Source organism: Rutidosis leptorrhynchoides, chromosome 7 (genome assembly GCF_046630445.1).
Source record: "Rutidosis leptorrhynchoides isolate AG116_Rl617_1_P2 chromosome 7, CSIRO_AGI_Rlap_v1, whole genome shotgun sequence".
Lineage (NCBI taxonomy): Eukaryota > Viridiplantae > Streptophyta > Magnoliopsida > Asterales > Asteraceae > Rutidosis > Rutidosis leptorrhynchoides.
Genome location: NC_092339.1, coordinates 113,704,639 through 113,729,953, shown reverse-complemented (window position 1 = coordinate 113,729,953; position 25,315 = coordinate 113,704,639). Strand labels below are relative to the sequence as shown.

Genomic DNA, 25,315 nt, shown 5'->3' with positions numbered 1-25,315 from the left:
ACCGTTCCTGAATATTTTCTGGATTCTCAATTGTGAGGTCGGGTTCAAAAAATGGATTATCGGAAATTTGGACTGAAGTACTTGGTCGACTGGATGACGATTCTAAAGAAAAATCAACGGCGGTTATATTTGTTAAACGATGTCTTGATCGAGTTACAGGTGGTGAACGTACAAAAGGTGATGAACGTCTTGCTCGGTGCATTCACTGAATATCCTATTAGTTTTTAAAAAGGAAAGAAAAATTATAATAAGTTATCCAATCAATAGACTTTTCTGATTTTGCCCACGTTTCGAATAGCCAAAAGATGCAGCAGAGGGGCAGGATTCGTTTGGTCTCAATATAATTGAGGACTGTTTGGCTCCAATAACCCGGTCCACGTACAAATCCAACTATTACTACGAACCAGAAAATTTTGATGTCTATCAATTTAACCACTTAAAATAAATTTTCGTAATTTTTAGAAATTTAGATAAGAAGTAGAATAAATTCTAAGTCCTAAAAACTAGAATGGCGAGAAATAAGAAAGATAAAGAGTTCGTCGAAAAAGAAAAAAAATATGGTTGAAAAATAAAAGGTGGCGGAAAAATAAAAGAAACTTATAAAAACTTAAAAATACTTAACTAACCTAACCTTATTACTACAACTAACTTAAAATTATAATCGCAAATTGAAATTACTAATTGGAATGATAATTGATACATAGTAAAAGGTCTAAAAATATTAAAGCTTACAGGAAAAACTAAATCCCAAATGGAAATAACTTAAAAAGAAACTAAAACTTAAAAAGGCGTCGCAAAATTCTAAAGCACCTAAATCTTAGTCTAAAGAAAAAGCACTTAAGAAATTCTACGGCAAAGCCTAAAAATATAGGAGTAAAAATAACTATAGCAAAAACTAAGTTTAAAATTAATTATGAGCTAAAAAATACAAAAGTTACGCTACAACGATTAAAAAGTACAAAATATCAAAATATATAAAAAGTTGTAAAAAAAATACAATTTTTATAAAAATATTATTTTTATATTAATATTTAATTAAAACTACTAATTTTAAAATTTTAATAAAACTAATTAAACAAAATACATAAATATAAAGTAAAAAGTAAAAATAAAACTAAAATTAATAATAATAATAATAATTAAGTTAAATAATAATAATAATAAATTATAACCCGTAATCAATGCGAAATTAGGGTTTTTGTCCGTGTGTCAGATGAAATGTCCCGTTCTTATTGATTAAAAACGTTCCATATTAATTGATTTCGTTGCGAGGTTTTGACCTGTATATGAGACGTTTTTCAAAGACTGCATTCATTTTTAAAACAAACCATAACCTTTATTTCATCAATAAAGGTTTAAAAAGCTTTACGTAGATTATCAAATAATGATAATCTAAAATATCCTGTTTACACACGACCATTACATAATGGTTTACAATACAAATATGTTACAACAAAATAAGTTTCTTGAATGCAGTTTTTACACAATATCATACAAGCATGGACTCCAAATCTCGTCCTTATTTAAGATTGCGATAGCGGAAGCTCTTAATAATCACCTGAGAATAAACATGCTTAAAACGTCAACAAAAATGTTGGTGAGTTATAGGTTTAACCTATATATATCAAATCATAATAATAGACCACAAGATTTCATATTTCAATACACATCCCATACATAGAGATAAAAATCATTCATATGGTGAATACCTGGTAACCGACATTAACAAGATGCATATATAAGAATATCCCCATCATTCCGGGACACCCTTCGGATATGATATAAATTTCGAAGTACTAAAGCATCCGGTACTTTGGATGGGGTTTGTTAGGCCCAATAGATCTATCTTTAGGATTCGCGTCAATTAGGGTGTATGTTCCCTAATTCTTAGATTACCAGACTTAATAAAAAGGGGCATATTCGATTTCGATAATTCAACCATAGAATGTAGTTTCACGTACTTGTGTCTATTTTGTAAATCATATATAAAACCTGCATGTATTCTCATCCCAAAAATATTAGATTTTTAAAAGTGGGACTATAACTCACTTTCACAGATTTTTACTTCGTCGGGAAGTAAGACTTGGTCACTGGTTGATTCACGAACCTATAACAATATATACATATATATCAAAGTATGTTCAAAATATATTTACAACACTTTTAATATATTTTGATGTTTTAAGTTTATTAAGTCAGCTGTCCTCGTTAATAACCTACAACTAGTTGTCCACAGTTAGATATACAGAAATAAATCGATAAATATTATCTTGAATCAATCCACGACCCAGTGTATACGTATCTCAGTATTGATCACAACTCAAACTATACATATTTTGGAATCAACCTCAACCCTGTATAGCTAACTCCAACATTCACATATAGAGTGTCTATGGTTGTTCCGAAATATATATAGATGTGTCGACATGATAGGTCGAAACATTGTATACGTGTCTATGGTATCTCAAGATTACATAATATACAATACAAGTTGATTAAGTTATGGTTGGAATAGATTTGTTACCAATTTTCACGTAGCTAAAATGAGAAAAATTATCCAATCTTGTTTTACCCATAACTTCTTCATTTTAAATCCGTTTTGAGTGAATCAAATTGCTATGGTTTCATATTGAACTCTATTTTATGAATCTAAACAGAAAAAGTATAGGTTTATAGTCAGAAAAATAAGTTACAAGTCATTTTTGTAAAGGTAGTCATTTCAGTCGAAAGAACGACGTCTAGATGACCATTTTAGAAAACATACTTCCACTTTGAGTTTAACCATAATTTTTAGATATAGTTTCATGTTCATAATAAAAATCATTTTCTCAGAATAACAACTTTTAAATCAAAGTTTATCATAGTTTTTAATTAACTAACCCAAAACAGCCCGCGGTGTTACTACGACGGCGTAAATCCGGTTTTACGGTGTTTTTCGTGTTTCCAGGTTTTAAATCATTAAGTTAGCATATAATATAGATATAGAACATGTGTTTAGTTAATTTTAAAAGTCAAGTTAGAAGGATTAACTTTTGTTTGCGAACAAGTTTAGAATTAACTAAACTATGTTCTAGTGATTACGAGTTTAAACCTTCGAATAAGATAGTTTTATATGTATGAATCGAATGATGTTATGAACATCATTACTACCTTAATTTCCTTAGATAAACCTACTGGAAAAGAGAAAAATGGATCTAGCTTCAACGGATCCTTGGATGGCTCGAAGTTCTTGAAGCAGAAACATGACACGAAAACAAGTTCAAGTAAGATCATCACTTGAAATAAGATTGTTATAGTTATATAAATTGAATCAAAGTTTGAATATGATTATTACCTTGTATCAGAATGATAAACTACTGTAAGAAATAAAGATTTCTTGAGGTTGGATGATCACCTTACAAGATTGGAAGTGAGCTAGCAAACTTGAAAGTATTCTTGATTTTATGTAACTAGAACTTGTAGAATTTATGAAGAACACTTAGAACTTGAAGATATAACTTGATAGAGATCAATTAGATGAAGAAAATTGAAGAATGAAAGTGTTTTTAGGTGTTTTTGGTCGTTGGTGTATGGATTAGATATAAAGGATATGTAATTTTGTTTTCATGTAAATAAGTCATGAATGATTACTCATATTTTTGTAATTTTATGAGATATTTCATGCTAGTTGCCAAATGATGGTTCCCACATGTGTTAGGTGACTCACATGGGCTGCTAAGAGCTGATCATTGGAGTGTATATACCAATAGTACATACATCTAAAAGCTGTGTATTGTACGAGTACAAATACAGGTGCATACGAGTAGAATTGTTGATGAAACTGAACGAGGATGTAATTGTAAGCATTTTTGTTAAGTAGAAGTATTTTGATAAGTGTATTGAAGTCTTTCAAAAGTGTATAAATACATATTAAAACACTACATGTATATACATTTTAACTGAGTCGTTAAGTCATCGTTAGTCGTTACATGTAAGTGTTGTTTTGAAACCTTTAGGTTAACGATCTTGTTAAATGTTGTTAACCCAATGTTTATAATATCAAATGAGATTTTAAATTATTATATTATCATGATATTATCATGTATGAATATCTCTTAATATGATATATATATACATTAAATGTCTTTACAACGATAATCGTTACATATATGTCTCGTTTAAAAATCATTAAGTTAGTAGTCTTGTTTTTACATATGTAGTTCATTTTTAATATACTTAATGATATGTTTACTTATCATAGTATCATGTTAACTATATATATATCCATATATATGTCATCATATAGTTTTTACAAATTTTAACGTTCGTGAATCACCGGTCAACTTGGGTGGTCAATTGTCTATATGAAACATATTTCAATTAATCAAGTCTTAACAAGTTTGATTGCTTAACATGTTGGAAACATTTAATCATGTAAATATCAATCTCAATTAATATATATAAACATGGAAAAGTTCGGGTCACTACAGTACCTACCCGTTAAATAAATTTCGTCCCGAAATTTTAAGCTGTTGAAGGTGTTGACGAATCTTCTGGAAATAGATGCGGGTATTTCTTCTTCATCTGATCTTCACACTCTCAGGTGAACTCGGGTCCTCTACGAGCATTCCATCGAACCTTAACAATTGGTATCTTGTTTTGCTTAAGTCTTTTAACCTCACGATCCATTATTTCGACGGGTTCTTCGATGAATTGAAGTTTTTCGTTGATTTGGATTTCATCTAACGGAATAGTGAGATCTTCTTTAGCAAAACATTTCTTCAAATTCGAGACGTGGAAAGTATTATGTACAGCCGCGAGTTATTGAGGTAACTCAAGTCGGTAAGCTACTGGTCCGACACGATCAATAATCTTGAATGGTCCAATATACCTTGGATTTAATTTCCCTCGTTTACCAAATCGAACAACGCCTTTCCAAGGTGAAACTTTAAGCATGACCATCTCTCCAATTTCAAATTCTATATCTTTTCTTTTAAAGTCAGCGTAGCTCTTTTGTCGACTTTGGGCGGTTTTCAACCGTTGTTGAATTTGGATGATCTTCTCGGTAGTTTCTTGTATAATCTCCGGACCCGTAATCTGTCTATCCCCCACTTCATTCCAACAAATCGGAGGCCTGTACTTTCTACCATAAAGTGCTTCAAACGGTGTCATCTCAATGCTTGAATGGTAGCTGTTGTTGTAGGAAAATTCTGTTAACGGTAGATGTCGATCCCAACTGTTTCCGAAATCAATAACACATGCTCGTAGCATATCTTCAAGCGTTTGTATCGTCCTTTCGCTCTGCCCATCAGTTTGTGGATGATAGGCAGTACTCATGTCTAGACGAGTTCCTAATGCTTGCTGTAATGTCTGCCAGAATCTTGAAACAAATCTGACATCCCTATCAGAGATAATAGAGATTGGTATTCCATGTCTGGAGACGACTTCCTTCAAATACAGTCGTGCTAACTTCTCCATCTTGTCATCTTCTCTTATTGGCAGGAAGTGTGCTGATTTGGTGAGACGATCAACTATTACCCAAATAGTATCAAAACCACTTGCAGTCCTTGGCAATTTAGTGATGAAATCCATGGTAATGTTTTCCCATTTCCATTCTGGGATTTCGGGTTGTTGAAGTAAACCTGATGGTTTCTGATGCTCAGCTTTGACCTTAGAACACGTCAAACATTCTCCTACGTATTTAGCAACATCGGCTTTCATACCCGGCCACCAAAAATGTTTCTTAAGATCCTTGTACATCTTCCCCGTTCCAGGATGTATTGAGTATCTGGTTTTATGAGCTTCTCTAAGTACCATTTCTCTCATATCTCGGTACCCAAATCCTTTCAGCCCTATATCGGATTCCGTCTTCCCGAATATTAAGATGCTGCTCCGATCCTTTGGGTATTTAATCCTTTAAATTTCCTTCTTTTAAAATTCCTTGTTGCGCCTCCTTTATTTGAGTAGTAAGGTTATTATGAATCATTATATTCATAGATTTTACTCGAATGGGTTCTCTGTCCTTCCTGCTCAAGGCATCGGCTACCACATTTGCCTTCCCCGGGTGGTAACGAATCTCAAAGTCGTAATCATTCAACAATTCAATCCACCTACGCTGCCTCATATTTAGTTGTTTCTGATTAAATATGTGTTGAAGACTTTTGTGGTCGGTATATATAATACTTTTGACCCCATATAAGTAGTGCCTCCAAGTCTTTAATGCAAAAATAACCGCGCCTAATTCCAAATCATGCGTCGTATAATTTTGCTCGTGAATCTTCAATTGTCTAGACGCATAAGCAATCACCTTCGTTCGTTGCATTACTACACAACTGAGACCTTGCTTTGATGCGTCACAATAAATCACAAAATCATCATTCCCTTCAGGCAATGACAATATAGGTGCCGTAGTTAGCTTTTTCTTCAATAACTGAAACGCTTTCTCTTGATCATCCTTCCATTCAAATTTCTTCTCTTTATGCGTTAATGCAGTCAAGGGTTTTGCTATTCTAGAAAAGTCTTGGATGAACCTTCTGTAGTAACCAGCTAGTCCTAAAAACTGGCGTATGTGTTTCGGAGTTTTCGGGGTTTCCCACTTTTCAACAGTTTCTATCTTTGCCGGATCTATCTTAATACCTTTTTTGTTCACTATGTGACCGAGGAATTGAACTTCTTAAAACCAAAATGCACACTTTGAAAATTTAGCGTACAATTCTTCCTTCCTCAATACTTCTAACACCTTTCTCAAATGTTGACCGTGTTCTTGGTCATTCTTTGAGTAAATAAGTATGTCATCAATGAAAACAATGACAAACTTGTCAAGGTATGGTCCACACACTCGGTTCATAAGGTCCATGAACACAGCTGGTGCATTAGTTAAACCAAATGGCATGACCATAAACTCGTAATGACCGTAACGTGTTCTGAAAGCAGTCTTTGGAATATCATCTTCTTTCACCCGCATTTGATGATACCCGGAACGTAAGTCAATCTTTGAATAAACAGACGAGCCTTGTAGTTGATCAAATAAGTCGTCGATTCTCGGTAGTGGGTAGCGGTTCTTGATGGTAAGTTTGTTCAACTCTCGGTAGTCGATACACAACCTGAATGTACCATCTTTCTTCTTGACAAACAAAACAGGAGCTCCCCACGGTGATGTGCTTGGTCGAATGAAACCACGCTCTAAAAGTTCTTGTAATTGGCTTTGCAGTTCTTTCATCTCGCTGGGTGCGAGTCTGTAAGGAGCACGAGCTATTGGTGCAGCTCCTAGTACAAGATCTATTTGAAATTCAACGGATCGATGTGGGGGTAATCCCGGTAATTCTTTCGGAAATACATCGGGAAATTCTTTTGCAATGGGAACATCATTGATGCTCTTTTCTTCAGTTTGTACTTTTTCGACGTGTGCTAGAATAGCATAGCAACCTTTTCTTATTAGTTTTTGTGCCTTCAAATTACTAATAAGATGTAGCTTCGTGTTGCCCTTTTCTCCGTACACCATTAAGGGTTTTCCTTTTTTTGTATAATGCGAATTGCATTTTTGTAACAAACGATCTCTGCTTTCACTTCTTTCAACCAGTCCATACCGATTATCACATCAAAACTCCCTAACTCTACTGGTATCAAGTCAATCTTAAATGTTTCGCTAACCAGTTTAATTTCTCGATTCCGACATATATTATCTGCTGAAATTAATTTACCATTTGCTAATTCGAGTAAAAATTTACTATCCAAAGGCGTCAATGGACAACTTAATTTAGCACAAAAATCTCTACTCATATAGCTTCTATCCGCACCCGAATCAAATAAAACGTAAGCAGATTTATTGTCAATAAGAAACGTACCCGTAACAAGCTCCGGGTCTTCCTGTGCCTCTGCCGCATTAATATTGAAAACTCTTCCGCGGCCTTGTCCATTAGTGTTCTCTTGGTTCGGGCAATTTCTAATAATGTGGCCCAGTTTTCCACATTTATAACAAACTACATTGGCATAACTTGCTCCGACACTACTTGCTCCGCCATTACTCATTCCGACACCATTTTTTCCTTTCGTTCTATTAACCCATGGTCCGTAGACCTCACACTTCGCCGCGCTATGACCGTTTCTTTTACACTTGTTGCAAAATTTGGTGCAGAACCCCGAGTGATACTTTTCACACCTTTGGCATAGCTGCTTCTGATTGTTGTTGTTGTTGTTGCGGTTATTATTATTGTTGGGATGATTGTTGTAGTTGCTGTTGTTGTTGTTGTTGTTGTTGTTGTTGTTGTTGTTGTTGTTGTTGTTCTTGGGCCGTTTGTTGTAGTTGCGATTGATGTTGCGATTGTTGGGATAATTGTTGCGATTATTGTTGTAATTGCTGTTGTTGTTGTATTGGTGATTCTTATCATCGTTTTCCTCCCACTTTCTTTTGACTTGCTTCACATTAGCCTCTTCAGCAGTCTGTTCTTTAATTCTTTCTTCAATCTGGTTCACTAGTTTGTGAGCCATTCTACATGCCTGTTGTATGGAGGCGGGCTCGTGTGAACTTATATCTTCTTAGATTCTTTCCGGTAATCCTTTCACAAACGCGTCGATCTTCTTTTCCTCATCTTCGAATGCTCCCGGACACAATAGGCACAATTCTGTGAATCGTCTTTCGTACGTGGTAATATCAAATCCTTAGGTTCGTAACCCTCTAAGTTCTGTCTTGAGCTTATTGACCTCGGTTCTGGGACGGTACTTCTCGTTCATCAAGTGCTTGAATGCTGACCACGGTAGTGCGTACGCATCGTCTTGTCCCACTTGCTCTAGATAGGTATTCCACCATGTTAACGCAGAACCTGTGAAGGTATGCGTAGCGTACTTTACTTTGTCCTCTTCAGTACACTTACTTATGGCAAACACCGATTCGACCTTCTCGGTCCACCATTTCAATCTGATCGGTCCTTCGGTTCTATCAAATTCCAAAGGTTTGCAGGCAGTGAATTCTTTGTAGGTGCATCCTACACGATTTCCTGTACTGCTAGATCCAAGGTTATTGTTGGTATGTAGCGCAGCCTGTACTGCGGCTATGTTTGAAGCTAGAAAAGTACAGAATTCCTCTTCATTCATATTCACGGTGTGTCGAGTAGTCGGTGCCATTTCCTTCAAAATAGTCAAATGGAACAAGTTAATCATACAGAATATTAAGAGTAGTTAATAGTATTTCGTAGCATAATATGAACTCATTTATAAAAGCTTTTTCTTCATATTAGCGTTTTATAAGTTTAAATTCGGGTAGTACCTACCCGTTAAGTTCATACTTAGTAGCTAATATACAATTCAACTACTACAATTCTATATGAAAAACTGATTATAATAATATTTCGCGTTCAAACTTTTATACAATATTTTACAAACTTACAATACCCCTTATTTTACATAAAGCATGAAATATAGCACACAATAACTTTGATACAAGATAGTTGTGAAGATAATTCTAGCTAGTACACAAGTCGTTCAGCAAAGGCAATAAAGACACGTAATTCATACGTCCAGAAACAAGTCATGCATTCTGGTTTTACTAGGACTACTTCCCATCCTTGGTCTTGTGGAACATAACCGTTATGGCCGTTGATAAGACAGCGTGTTGTAACGTCGTCAAAGGGATGAGGGTTACGTAATGTCCAACAGTCCCGTAACAATCTAAAAACCTCATTTCTTACCCCAATTACCGACTCCGTCACTTGTGGGAACGTTTTGTTTAATAGTTGTAGGCCGATGTTCTTGTTCTCACTTTGGTGAGAAGCGAACATTACTAATCTGTAAGCATAACATGCTTCTTTATGTTGCATGTTAGCCGCTTTTTCTAAATCACGAAGTCCAATTTTCGGATATATTGAGTCAAAATAATTTCTTAACCCATTGCGTAAAATAGCATTTGGGTTCCCCGCAATATATGCGTCAAAGTAAACACATCGTAACTTATGGATTTCCCAATGTGACATCCCCCATCTTTCGAACGAAAGCCTTTGATAAACCAAGGCATTCTTGGAACGTTCTTGGAATGTCTTACAAACTGATCTCGCCTTAAATAGTTGTGCCGAAGAATTCTGACCGACTCTAGACAAGATTTCATCAATCATGTCTCCGGGTAGGTCTCTTAAAATATTGGGTTGTCTATCCATTTTGTGTTTTTATACTGTAAAATAGACAAGAGTTAGATTCATAAAAAAAAAATACTTATTAATACAAGCAATTTTTACATATATCATAAAGCATAAGCACTCTATATTACATATATTACACCACACGAATACAACTATCTTATTCCGACTCGCTTGTTTCTTCTTCTTCGGTTTTGGTTCGTTTTGCCAAGTTTCTAGGGATATATGATGTTCCCTTAATACGATCCGTCGTTTTCCACATTGGTTTAGAAAAACCTGGTGGTTTAGAGGTTACCGGGTCATTGTTACAACTTAAGGACTTCGGGGGTTGACGATACATATAAAGTTCATCGGGGTTAGAATTAGATTTCTCTATTTTTATGCCCTTTCCCTTATTATTTTCTTTTGCCTTTTTAAATTTAGTTGGGGTAATTTCTATAACATCATCGGAATTCTCGTCAGAATCCGATTCATCGGAGAATTGGTAATCCTCCCAATATTTTGCTTCCTTAGCGGAAACACCATTGACCATAATTAACCTTGGTCGGTTGGTTGAGGATTTTCTTTTACTTAACCATTTTATTATTTCCCCCACCGGTTCTATTTCTTCATCCGGTTCCGATTCTTCTTCCGGTTCCGACTCTTCTTCCGGTTCCTCTTCGGGAACTTGTGAATCAGTCCACGAATCATTCCAATTTATATTTGACTCTTCATTATTATTAGGTGAGTCAATGGGACTTGTTCTAGAGGTAGACATCTATCACATAATATCAAACGCGTTAAGAGATTAATATATCACATAATATTCACATGTTAAAAATATATAGTTTCCAACAAAATTTGTTAAGCAATCATTTTTCAAGTAAACACGGTCGAAGTCCAGACTCACTAATGCATCCTAACAAACTCGATAAGACACACTAATGCAAAATTCTGGTTCTCTAAGACCAACGCTCTGATACCAACTGAAATGTCCCGTTCTTATTGATTAAAAACGTTCCATATTAATTGATTTCGTTGCGAGGTTTTGACCTGTATATGAGACGTTTTTCAAAGACTGCATTCATTTTTAAAACAAACCATAACCTTTATTTCATCAATAAAGGTTTAAAAAGCTTTACGTAGATTATCAAATAATGATAATCTAAAATATCCTGTTTACACACGACCATTACATAATGGTTTACAATACAAATATGTTACAACAAAATAAGTTTCTTGAATGCAGTTTTTACACAATATCATACAAGCATGGACTCCAAATCTCGTCCTTATTTAAGATTGCGATAGCGGAAGCTCTTAATAATCACCTGAGAATAAACATGCTTAAAACGTCAACAAAAATGTTGGTGAGTTATAGGTTTAACCTATATATATCAAATCATAATAATAGACCACAAGATTTCATATTTCAATACACATCCCATACATAGAGATAAAAATCATTCATATGGTGAATACCTGGTAACCGACATTAACAAGATGCATATATAAGAATATCCCCATCATTCCGGGACACCCTTCGGATATGATATAAATTTCGAAGTACTAAAGCATCCGGTACTTTGGATGGGGTTTGTTAGGCCCAATAGATCTATCTTTAGGATTCGCGTCAATTAGGGTGTATGTTCCCTAATTCTTAGATTACCAGACTTAATAAAAAGGGGCATATTCGATTTCGATAATTCAACCATAGAATGTAGTTTCACGTACTTGTGTCTATTTTGTAAATCATATATAAAACCTGCATGTATTCTCATCCCAAAAATATTAGATTTTTAAAAGTGGGACTATAACTCACTTTCACAGATTTTTACTTCGTCGGGAAGTAAGACTTGGTCACTGGTTGATTCACGAACCTATAACAATATATACATATATATCAAAGTATGTTCAAAATATATTTACAACACTTTTAATATATTTTGATGTTTTAAGTTTATTAAGTCAGCTGTCCTCGTTAATAACCTACAACTAGTTGTCCACAGTTAGATATACAGAAATAAATCGATAAATATTATCTTGAATCAATCCACGACCCAGTGTATACGTATCTCAGTATTGATCACAACTCAAACTATACATATTTTGGAATCAACCTCAACCCTGTATAGCTAACTCCAACATTCACATATAGAGTGTCTATGGTTGTTCCGAAATATATATAGATGTGTCGACATGATAGGTCGAAACATTGTATACGTGTCTATGGTATCTCAAGATTACATAATATACAATACAAGTTGATTAAGTTATGGTTGGAATAGATTTGTTACCAATTTTCACGTAGCTAAAATGAGAAAAATTATCCAATCTTGTTTTACCCATAACTTCTTCATTTTAAATCCGTTTTGAGTGAATCAAATTGCTATGGTTTCATATTGAACTCTATTTTATGAATCTAAACAGAAAAAGTATAGGTTTATAGTCAGAAAAATAAGTTACAAGTCATTTTTGTAAAGGTAGTCATTTCAGTCGAAAGAACGACGTCTAGATGACCATTTTAGAAAACATACTTCCACTTTGAGTTTAACCATAATTTTTAGATATAGTTTCATGTTCATAATAAAAATCATTTTCTCAGAATAACAACTTTTAAATCAAAGTTTATCATAGTTTTTAATTAACTAACCCAAAACAGCCCGCGGTGTTACTACGACGGCGTAAATCCGGTTTTACGGTGTTTTTCGTGTTTCCAGGTTTTAAATCATTAAGTTAGCATATAATATAGATATAGAACATGTGTTTAGTTAATTTTAAAAGTCAAGTTAGAAGGATTAACTTTTGTTTGCGAACAAGTTTAGAATTAACTAAACTATGTTCTAGTGATTACGAGTTTAAACCTTCGAATAAGATAGTTTTATATGTATGAATCGAATGATGTTATGAACATCATTACTACCTTAATTTCCTTAGATAAACCTACTGGAAAAGAGAAAAATGGATCTAGCTTCAACGGATCCTTGGATGGCTCGAAGTTCTTGAAGCAGAAACATGACACGAAAACAAGTTCAAGTAAGATCATCACTTGAAATAAGATTGTTATAGTTATATAAATTGAATCAAAGTTTGAATATGATTATTACCTTGTATCAGAATGATAAACTACTGTAAGAAATAAAGATTTCTTGAGGTTGGATGATCACCTTACAAGATTGGAAGTGAGCTAGCAAACTTGAAAGTATTCTTGATTTTATGTAACTAGAACTTGTAGAATTTATGAAGAACACTTAGAACTTGAAGATATAACTTGATAGAGATCAATTAGATGAAGAAAATTGAAGAATGAAAGTGTTTTTAGGTGTTTTTGGTCGTTGGTGTATGGATTAGATATAAAGGATATGTAATTTTGTTTTCATGTAAATAAGTCATGAATGATTACTCATATTTTTGTAATTTTATGAGATATTTCATGCTAGTTGCCAAATGATGGTTCCCACATGTGTTAGGTGACTCACATGGGCTGCTAAGAGCTGATCATTGGAGTGTATATACCAATAGTACATACATCTAAAAGCTGTGTATTGTACGAGTACAAATACAGGTGCATACGAGTAGAATTGTTGATGAAACTGAACGAGGATGTAATTGTAAGCATTTTTGTTAAGTAGAAGTATTTTGATAAGTGTATTGAAGTCTTTCAAAAGTGTATAAATACATATTAAAACACTACATGTATATACATTTTAACTGAGTCGTTAAGTCATCGTTAGTCGTTACATGTAAGTGTTGTTTTGAAACCTTTAGGTTAACGATCTTGTTAAATGTTGTTAACCCAATGTTTATAATATCAAATGAGATTTTAAATTATTATATTATCATGATATTATCATGTATGAATATCTCTTAATATGATATATATATACATTAAATGTCTTTACAACGATAATCGTTACATATATGTCTCGTTTAAAAATCATTAAGTTAGTAGTCTTGTTTTTACATATGTAGTTCATTTTTAATATACTTAATGATATGTTTACTTATCATAGTATCATGTTAACTATATATATATCCATATATATGTCATCATATAGTTTTTACAAATTTTAACGTTCGTGAATCACCGGTCAACTTGGGTGGTCAATTGTCTATATGAAACATATTTCAATTAATCAAGTCTTAACAAGTTTGATTGCTTAACATGTTGGAAACATTTAATCATGTAAATATCAATCTCAATTAATATATATAAACATGGAAAAGTTCGGGTCACTACATCAGAGGGCCTCCGCGAGTCGCGGCAAATAAAGAAGAAATCCCCGCGAGTCGCGGGGATCCAGAATTCAGTTGACAGGTTTTACTTTTTACGCGTTTTTCTTTATTTTTTTTTTTTTTTTTTATTTTGTTTTCTGTTTTTTAAATAATTAAACGATTTTAAATTAAAACTTATATTTTTATAAACTAAAATAGAGATAAAGAAACTTATAAAACTTAAATATTTAACAAAATCTTAAAAATACTTATATTTTTGTTTTTCTTTTTATATTTTTGAATATTTAAAACGTATTTTTACAAAAATGACTTTTAATAAAAGTAGATAAAAATCTTTTTTTTTTTTTATATTAGCGTTGCGCTTCCGGCTTTTAAGAGTTACTCCCCGGCAGCGGCGCCAAAAATACTTGATGTCAAAGCAGAGGGGTATAAAATACTATTAATTTTTACTAGGAAATACTATTAAATACGATACAATTTTACACAAGATATTTATTTATTTATAGAATGGATATACTTAAACCTTGCTACAACACTTATAGGCAGTGTACCTAATCGTACAGTAGTGTAGTTTTTAGTAAGTCCGGTTCGTTCCACAGGGAAATCTTTAAACAAAGCTCAACGCTATATTAGTTTACTTTTATAAAAATACAAATATATATATAGGTAATATTATTATTATAAAGGGGGGTTTTTACCGTTTAATGACCGGTTTGTCGATTTTAAAACTTTAGTCGCAGTTAAAACCTAATGTAAAATATAAAATAAATACAAGACTTAAATTAAAGCGTAAAGTAAATAACGATAATGAAATTGCGAATAAAAATGCGATAAAATTAAATTGCGATAATTAAAAGTACGATAAATAAAAGTGCGATTAAATAAAATAACAATAAATAAAAGTGCGATAATTAGAAGTGCAATTAAATATAAAATAAAGGAATTTAAATATGAAATAAATGAATTATGCTTATTTAAACTTCCGTAATCATGATGTTGACGTGTTGATTTTAGTTTTATGCCCATGGGTTAATTGTCCTTTGTCCTGGATTATTCAATATGTCCGTCTGGTTTTTGTCCATAACAGTCCATCAGTCATAAATATAAATTGCAAGTGTCCTTGTCAAATTATTATTATACCCGAAGTTAAATATTCCAACTAATTGGGGATTCGAATTGTAACAAGGTTTTAATACTTTGTTTAATGAATACACCAGGTTATCGACTGCGTGTAAACCAAGGTTTTACTACTTTGTTAACAATTACACCAATTACCCTTGAATGTAATTTCACCCCTGTTTTAATTATTCTAGTGGCTATTAATCCATTCCCGTGTCCGGTTAAATGAACGATTATTCGTACATATAAATACCCCGCCCATCGTGTCCGATCGAGTGTATATGGTAATTTATAGGGACGCCCAATTGTAAATCTTTATATTAACATTAACAAACTTTCATTTAGTTAAACAAATATAAAGCCCATTAATAGCCCATAGTCTAGTTTCCACAAGTGTCGTTCTTTTGTCCAAACCCCAATTATGGTACAAAGCCCAATTACCCAATTTTAGTAATTAGCCCAACATCATGATTACTTCGTTTTAAATAAGCATAATAATAACTTAGCTACGAGACATTAATATAAAAAGGTTGAACATAACTTACAATGATTAAAAATAGCGTAGCGTTACACGGACAGAATTTCGACTTACACCCTTACAACATTCGCTAACATACCCTTATTATTAGAATTATAATTAAAATTAAAATATAAATTATAAATATAAATATATTACGTATATATTGAGAGAGATTGAGAAATAAGATTGATAAATTCGATCAGAATTCGGTTGGCTTTATAGCCAGAAGTGAAATTTGGGGCTCCGCGACTCGCGGCAAAATGGCCTTAAAACTCCGCGAGTCGCGGAGAGGTAATTACAGTTCACACCCTTGGAGTTTCTGGCTGCCGACGGTTTTTAATATATATATATAATATATATATAATTAATATAATTAATTATATATTATATTATATTTATATACATAGTTAACTTGTAATTTTTAGTCCGTTGCGTCGAGCGTTAAGAGTTGACTCTGGTCCCGGTTCCGGATTTTCGAACGTCCTCGCGTACAATTTAATATCTTGTACTTTGCGTTTTGAATCTTGTACTCTTGTGATTTCGAGACGTTTCTTATCAATAATTGGAACCTTTTTGATTGTCTTTTGTTCTTTTGAGCTTTTTGGTCGTTTGCGTCTTCAAATCGTCGAATCTGTCTTCTGTCTTCACCTTTTATTATTTAAACGAATATCACTTGTAAATAGAACAATTGCAACTAAAAGCTTGTCTTTCTTGAGGAATAATGCTATGAAATATATGTTCGTTTTTAGCATTATCAGATATATACATTTAAATGTCGTTACAACGATAATCGTTACATATATGTCTCGTTTCGAAATCCTTAAGTTAGTAGTCTTGTTTTTACTTATGTAGTTCATTGTTAATACACTTAGTGATATATTTAATTATCATATTCTCATGTTATATATAATATAACAATGTATTAATATGCTTCATATATATTTAGTAAGACGTGGTTATAACGATAATCGTTATATGTATCGTTTCGAGTTTCATACGTCAATAGTCTCCTTTTTAAGTATATAACTTATTGTTACTATTTTTAATGAGATACTTGATGATCATTATATCATGTTAAACATATATATTTATTTATTTATGTATCATAATGTCATATACAACTTATAGCGTTCGTGAATCATTGGTCAAACTGGGTAATCAGACGTTTACAAAATTTCCGTTTCAATTAACCAAGTCTTAACAAGTTTGATTGCTTAACATGTTGGAAACATTTAATTATGTAAATATAGTTTTCATTAAACATATAATCATAGAAAGGTTCGGAAAAGTTCGGGTCACTACAGACACGTACACACATTCACCCATACCCACATACCCGCAAGCCCCTACCCGCAAACACACAAATAAACCAAAGCCTACTCGTCTATTCTAATTCTAGCCCTCCACGCATTCCTATTAGAAGTCATGTCCTCGGTCAATACAAGCTCCTTCAAGTCGAGCTTTATTCTATCCTCCCACCTACGTGTGGGTCTACCCCTTCTCCTTACACCGTCAACTGTAAGTGCCTCGACTCTTCAAACAGGTGCAGTAAGCGGTCGTCTCCTCACATGTCCAAACCATCAAAGCCGTTCTTATCTTAGCTTGTCGATAATGCTTCTAACTTTCAGGTTCTCCCTAAAAACACTATTTGGAATCATATCCAACATCGTTTTACCGCATGTCCACCTAAGCATCCTCATCTCTGCCACCTCTATCCTTCTCTCTTGCGCCTTCGTCATTGGCCAACACTCTGATCCGTATAGCATAGCAGGTCTAATTGCCACCTTGAAAAATTTCCCTTTCAGCTTTAAGGGGATCTTCCTGTCGCATAAGACTCCAGTCGCTGCTCTCCACTTCACCCACCCTACTTTAATACGGCGAGACACGTCTTCATCTATCCTCCCCGATTTGTGGAGCATCGAGCCTAAGTATCTAAACGAGGTTTGTGGATGCAAGATCTGGTCTCCAATGCAGATGTTCACTCCATCATCTTGTTCAACATTGTTTCTATCGAAATCACATCTAAGATATTCCGTCTTTTGTCTACTAATTTGTAGACCATTACCCTCTAAGGCTACCCTCCATTGTTCCAATCTTCTATTAAGTTCCTCCTTAGATTCGAAAACAAGCACAATATCATCGGCGAAAATAAGGCACCAAGGGATACACTCTTGTATCCCTCTAGAGAGCTCATCAAGGATCAAAGCGAAAAGAAAAGGGCTAAGGGTCGATCCCTGATGCATGCCTACTTCTATTGGGAAAACTTCGGTATTTCCCACCGGCGTTCGAACTCAAGACTTCGCCCCTTCGTACATATCTCTAATAACACTAATATATCTACTCGGGATACTTCTACCTCTAAGGGTCTTCCAAATTAAATTTCGTGGGACGCAATCGTAGGCCTTTTCCAAGTCTAAGAAAACCATCTCGAGGTTCTTTTGCTTTTCTCTATACTTCTCCATAAGGTTCCTAATAATATGCATTGCCTCAATCGAAGAGCGCCCTGGCATGAAACCAAATTGGTTTTTCGAAAACTTTTTAGTATATATATATATATATATATATATATATATATATATATATATATATATATATATATATATATATATATATATATATAAAACATAACCACAATCAACAAAAACTTTTTAGTATATATATATATATATATATATATATATATATATATATATATATATAATATAAATTATATATCATACTATCACGGAACTTGCGGGCATAGGTGAACCACAATGAGAAACATACTTGCCCCATTAGCATGCATATAACGGAGCAACCAACCCCCTTCAACATCCTTCATACGTTGTTGAAATCTAGATCCACATGAGGTGTGTAATGCATAGCTAAAAAAACGCCAGTCACTATCTGAATGACTAAACAAATACTAGCTAACGGACCGAACCCCACCAATAACTAAGATTGCTCGGGGTTGGATAATCTATCAAATGCTGATTAAGTGTGGAGAATATAGGTTGTTTAAGAATCGACAATCGTTGGTTCCTTACAGTCATTTATTTTGATTTTTGAGAGAGCGAACTTAGGTTCCCTCACCTTTTAGCGTTCTGGGGACTTTATATAATATAAAAAAAAGATATCAAATTATATAATATAAAAAAAGATATCAAAATCTTTAAAGTACCCTTAGAGTAGGGCGAAAGAAAGTCAATATGAGCGTTGGTTTTTCCAACGAAACAGTGAAAGATGTTGTTTTATCCTTATCCATGGATGGAGGGAGTGGACCGGGGGGGGGGGGGGGGTGCCGAATTGCCTACATATCTTCTTCATAAGAATCAGACCATTTCAGTGAAAATGAGGAAAAACAACAAGTTAAGCGGCGGGCGAGAACCCAGTGAAGTGTGTGTAGAACTCTCTGTAGATTTGTGAACCCCTACCGTCTCGTGTGATCCCATCCAGAAAGGCTTGTAGGTTTGCAGTCAGGAGACTACGTTGCAAGGGGTCTTGCAAAGAGCCTACCTGCTCTGCCCTATCTTCAATGAAGGCGTAAACCTCACGGCGTATGCAGTGATCAGAAATGGTAAGACAATAGGGGGAATGGTGCAGTACTTCCTCAAGATTGCGTTCGTTTTGCATCAGAAGAAGGAGCTTGTTTTGTAACCTGCCCTTTACTTCTAACACGATGACTTCTTCCAGTTCCCTGTTCACAATCTCAAGCTTATGGTCAGGACTCAGCGCTTGCTCCAAGTTCTCGCGAACAAGAGCTTCATAATCCCCCTGCTGATTCTGGGGGGTAGGTTGTATAGGTCGCGGTTCTGGAGACCCCGGATCCGAGCAAAGAGGCCACGCTCCGGAAGCCCCTCGAACCACTCCTGCTGCGGTGGAAGGACCCCTGGTCCCCCATTCTACTTTGTGTCATGGGATAGAGAGAGGTCATGAGTTCGATCCTTATGGATGACATGGTTTTACCGGATTCGTTCACGGACTTCTACCCAGGAACACTGGCTGAATGGATGTGTTCCCTGTGACCGTGGATCGGGTTCGGATTTCCGCCTAAACTTGTGTGATATGTGCAAATGATGAGGGTCGTTGAAATAAATGATTTACCGATGTTAAAAAAAAAAATCGTGGTTAAAAAAAATATATCATAGTATCACGGATATGTAATGTAATCACATTAGATTGATAGATATTTTCTCTTTCAACTCGTTCATTTTTTTAAGCGAAATGTAATCATTACAAATTATTTGTTAGCATTTCGATCTCTATCATTTCTCCTCCATTCTTTTCTTTTTGGTTTCATTCGGTATCTTTCACTTTCTGTCTTGAATATTAACTCGAGAAGATGAAGTTAAAGAGAAAACAAAAAAATTAAAGAGAGACGCTTGACGGAAAAAAAAAAACCAATAAATGAAGAAAAAAGCATCATGGTGATAACAAAAAACAAATTAATTTATTTAAAGATAAAGTAGTCCACCCTGTCCCACCTGGTCCCACCCAACCCTATTTACCTTTTCATTTCTTCTTCTTATATAAATCTCTTTTGTTCTCTTATTATCAAAACTCCCTCTTCAATTCATTCAATTCCCTCCCTTGTTTCTTTCATTTTTCTGTTGCTCTTCTCTCTTGATTTCCATCTTCTTTAATTCATTCTTCTATAGGTTGTATTTTTTCCTAAGAATATATTAGTACAATACCAAATTTTTGGTGCCATTTTCGCTCTGGTTATCGACTCATTGTCAAGTTATAACTCTCGGACGACATAAAAGCATTTATAAATACACACACACCGATTAATGGCACCAGTTTCATTGCCTCCCGGATTCCGTTTTCATCCCACGGATGAGGAACTTGTGGCCTATTATCTCAAAAAAAAAATTAATGGCCATGAAATCGAACTCGAAGTTATCCCTGAAGTCGATCTTTATAAATGTGAACCATGGGATTTGCCAGGTATATATAGGTTTATGTCTTTAAACTTATATCTGTTGATCAAGTGCAAATTAGTATTCATGAATTAAGTTCTCAATAGCATTTACCATTTTACTACATACTATTAAAGTTTATAACTTCAAAAACTCTGATGGAATTATCTTTTTCTTTCCAAATTATCCAAGTATCACAAGATATCTTTCGTGTTAAGTATATATATTTTGTTGCTTACATCTACGTATCCTAGGTTAATCGTGTTCAAGTTTAAAAATTATTAAGCTTTTTATTAGCATAGTTGTTGGCGTCCTGATATTCTCGGGTGTCATGTTCGAACCTCACGAGTATAACACATTTTAAAGTGAACATAGAGAGGGTTGAAACAAGTTACCAGATAACCTAGTCAGATGTGTATAAATAACTAAAATATTCTTCATCCCCAAGTATTGATTTCTAGACCATGATCAGAAACATTGAAAAATGATTAAAGGTGGTCCAACATGCTTAGGCTCCTATTAGAACACAAACATTGCCAATTTAGGTTGCAAAAGATTTAAGTCAAAAGGCAAACTTGACTACATTTTGTTTGTTCTTTTAAAGATAGAGAAGATCACCACCTTTTTCTTTCTTTATTATTTGTTATATCCTCTTGTTCATGATGTAGTACTTAATCACTATATATTATCAATTATTATATTCATTAGTTAAGGATATTTAATGAACAAACTGAGTAACTTAATTAAAGAGACATGCATGGTTGATTGTATATAATTTTAGTTTTTTCTAATTGGGATTTTGAAACTTTTGTTAGCCAAATCCTTATTGCCAAGCAAAGACTTGGAATGGCACTTTTTTAGTCCAAGAGATCGTAAATATCCAAACGGATCAAGGACAAATCGTGCCACAAAAGGCGGATATTGGAAGGCAACAGGGAAGGACCGAAAAGTGAACTCGCAATCACGGGCAATGGGAATGAAGAAAACCCTAGTTTACTATAGAGGAAGAGCACCTCATGGTTCTCGTACGGATTGGGTTATGCATGAGTATCGCCTTGACGAAAGAGAATGTGAAACCGCATATGGCTTGCAGGTTCAATTCCACTCTTATATTCTTTTTATATAATTTGGTTAACATATTTCTCATCTCTAACGTGAATGTATTTATATATTTTTATACCTAAAAGTTGCAGGATGCTTATTCACTTTGTCGTGTGTTTAAGAAGAGTTTAAACCCTCCCAAGACGACGAATACAACCATAGATCAATATGCACGTGCTAAGAGTGATCAGTCATCATATATCGACATTTATTCCGAGGGAGGAAGAGGAGGAGGAGATACGGAGAGTTGTTTTTATCAAAAGCCACAAATTGCTTCATGTTCATCATCAAATATGCTTCATGGAACACACATTAATCCATGTGATACCAATAATGATGTTAAATGGACTCAATATTTATTAGAAGATGCATTCACCTTACCAAATCCAACTTTCTCTAATTGTGGCAATCTTCCTTATCCTCCATCAAAGGTATCTTAACGAAACAAGTATTATGTGATAAAGAATAAAAATTGTATATACAAATTTACATATGGTAAATAAAGATATCAAAATAACTTTACTATATAATTAATCATTGATTTAGTTTGTCCCTCAAAGAATGGCAATGTTAGTTTTGATCATAAATTTAATATGTCCTTCAAAGAATGGCAATATTAGTTTTGATCTCTTACATTCTCTGTTCATTTATAAAGATGAAAGAGTCCTAGTTATAAACTTATAAAGTTTTTGTTATTTTTTTAAAAAAAAAAAGGAACGGCAATATTTGTACTTCTACTAATCATGGGACCAATATTTATAACCAGTATATGCTTAAATTCCCATGCATCAAAAATATATGCAAGCATCTTGAACACTGATAAATGTCCTCTACTTTCGAGTCGTTTTCAGGCCTGACCAGGCTCATCAGTAGTAGATAGAGGTTAGACGTTTTCTTCTTCTAGTTTCGAGCCTACCCTGTTTTTTGATTGTATTCTTGTTCGGCCCTTTCATCATTCGATGGAGCCGACTTTTTTATATAGTTTTCGTTATATTTGAAAGAAAAAGAAAAATGTCCTCTGACTACTTTATTTTATCAGGTTGATATAGCAATGGAATGTTCAAGGTTGCAGCATAGATTATCTCTACCTCCATTGCAGGTTCAAGATTTTCAACACAATGGTTCGACGACTAACTACGTTGACTATAAGATACCACAATCGAGTAATAACGGAGCAACAATGCATGAAATCCTTTCAGTAGCTCAACTATCTCAGGATCATATCAATCAAAATACATGGGGCGGAAATTATACCGGAATTGATTACGATTTTTCATTTCTTCCACATAATAATGGCAATCATTTGCAAGCGACGTCGTCATCGAGATTCATAGGAGATGATAATCAAAGTACAAGGTGTATTGAAATTGGAGATTTTAATGAACAGATGAATACAAATCCAATGGTTGAGAATTTGAGATGGTATGGAATGTCTAACAAGGATCTTGATACGGTACGTAAACTAAATATATACATGATTAATAACTCTATTTATAGAGCATGTACTCATACTACTTGTTCATATCCGCAGGCATTTTTGGATGATATCAAAAGCGTTCCAGTGGAAACTATATCAAACTATCAAAGAGAAGAACATGAAGTTCAAGGTACAAAATATATTGATTAGGATACAAGACTATAAAAGTATTTTTTTTAACGATTAGGAGTCACTGGCGGGTCCGAACGCGATGTCGGAACCCACCCATTCCGATCATTTTCTACCACCCTCATTCCTCAGAAGGAAATCACCACGCAACGAATCCATACGGGCATCGCGTGGTACGATCCCCTCGGGTGAGCCTCGAACGCAAGACGTCTGAGACTTTTTAGGCCCATGAAATGGGCGGGTAACCTCAAAGAAAATATTTTGCAGCACATGGGAGTCGAACCCCTGACCTCTCTTATGGGTAGTCAGATCACACACCACTAATACACCAACACCTTGGACGTTTTATACAAGTGTTTAGAATACGATTTGCGAGGTGAGTTAAACACTAACAATCTGATTCAATAAAAATTCAGGAGAAAACACTCGATACAACACAGATAACGACCACTTTCCGCTAGGATTTCTCAACGAAGATCCAAACAACCTTAGCGACAACTTCCTTGACGTTGATGGTGATTTAGACGATTTCTCAACTACTCCTACCTTTGAAATGTGCCAAATAACCGAAGTGAGTCACGCCTTATTGATCTCAACAAGACAAGTCTCCAACACATTCTTTCACCAAATCGTGCCATCTCAAACAGTTAGTGTAAAATTGAACCCCGGGATTACGACAACATATGAAATGCTTCCTACCAAAAGGCTCGTGTTGGACGAGTCTAAGACTATTGCGGGTTCTAACCAATTAGTGACCACGAGCTCGGTGGTGAAGTTGGCTTCTCTTTTGCTAATATGTTACATCTATCTTGGAGATCAAGAACTAGTGGATTATGATGATAATTATGATCATGATGGTGATATCATGAAATTATGGATGAAAAAAGATGAAGATGATAAAGAAAAATGGAGCATACCAAATGCGATTATGGAGAAGGTGTTATGGCCATGTGTGACCTTAGCTTTAGCTTTTTCTACCATTTGGGTGCACCATAATTATTTGCCAAATTTTTCTTAACTTATTGGTTATTCTATACTCAAATTATTTCTAACCATATATTTTAGTCCGTCTTCTAACTAGGAAATATGTAAAACTCAAATCCACATTTGGGTCTCTAACTGTATTGTAAACTTGTAACTCCAGTATCATTTCGAGGTTTATTCATAGAAAAAAAAAATGATATACTCTGTATTTGTTATCGGGTTTTTCATGTATTAATTGAGTATTGCACGACAACGTCTCTTTTCAGTCTCACTACTAGAATAATGATTTTTCCGGACATGACCTTTCCGGACGACAAAAGTCGTCCGCGAAAAGCCACTACTCGACAAAAAAATCTCCTTTTTCTGTCCGCATTTTTTCTGTTTTGTTGACCGACTTTTCCCGGACGACATTAAGATAATAATCAATTATTTACGGACTTGACTGGCGAAAATTGGCTCCAAAAAATGGAAAGTTTCGCGCGTTTTTTCTTCCCGGACGATATGTCGTCCGGAAAGGCTTTAGGGACGATTGATCGATCTGCCTACTTATACTACATCATCAACACATATCTAACACACGACTAAAATTAAACACACTTACTAAAATTAATCACACTTACTGAATTAAACACACTTCAAGCACACGACTACAAAGTTACTGGTATTGAAACACACTAATAACGGCGACGAGGATGACTACGAGCATCCGATTTAGTGGACGAACTTTCAGAAACTGAGCTCGATGCTGCCGATGTTTCAGAAACGA

The 25,315-nt window shown here is 34.4% G+C and overlaps 1 protein-coding gene across 1 annotated transcript; it reads left to right on the top strand.

Annotated features, from left to right (window-relative positions):
• Positions 1-20,729: 20,729 nt before the first annotated feature.
• LOC139858605 (NAC domain-containing protein 86-like) lies at positions 20,730-24,583 on the top strand. The gene is made up of 6 exons (XM_071847437.1): positions 20,730-20,886; positions 21,674-21,951; positions 22,046-22,390; positions 22,999-23,412; positions 23,491-23,566; positions 23,982-24,583. The coding sequence occupies exons 1-6, from the start codon at positions 20,730-20,732 to the stop codon at positions 24,581-24,583; spliced, it is 1,872 nt and encodes a 623-aa protein (XP_071703538.1).
• Positions 24,584-25,315: the final 732 nt, after the last annotated feature.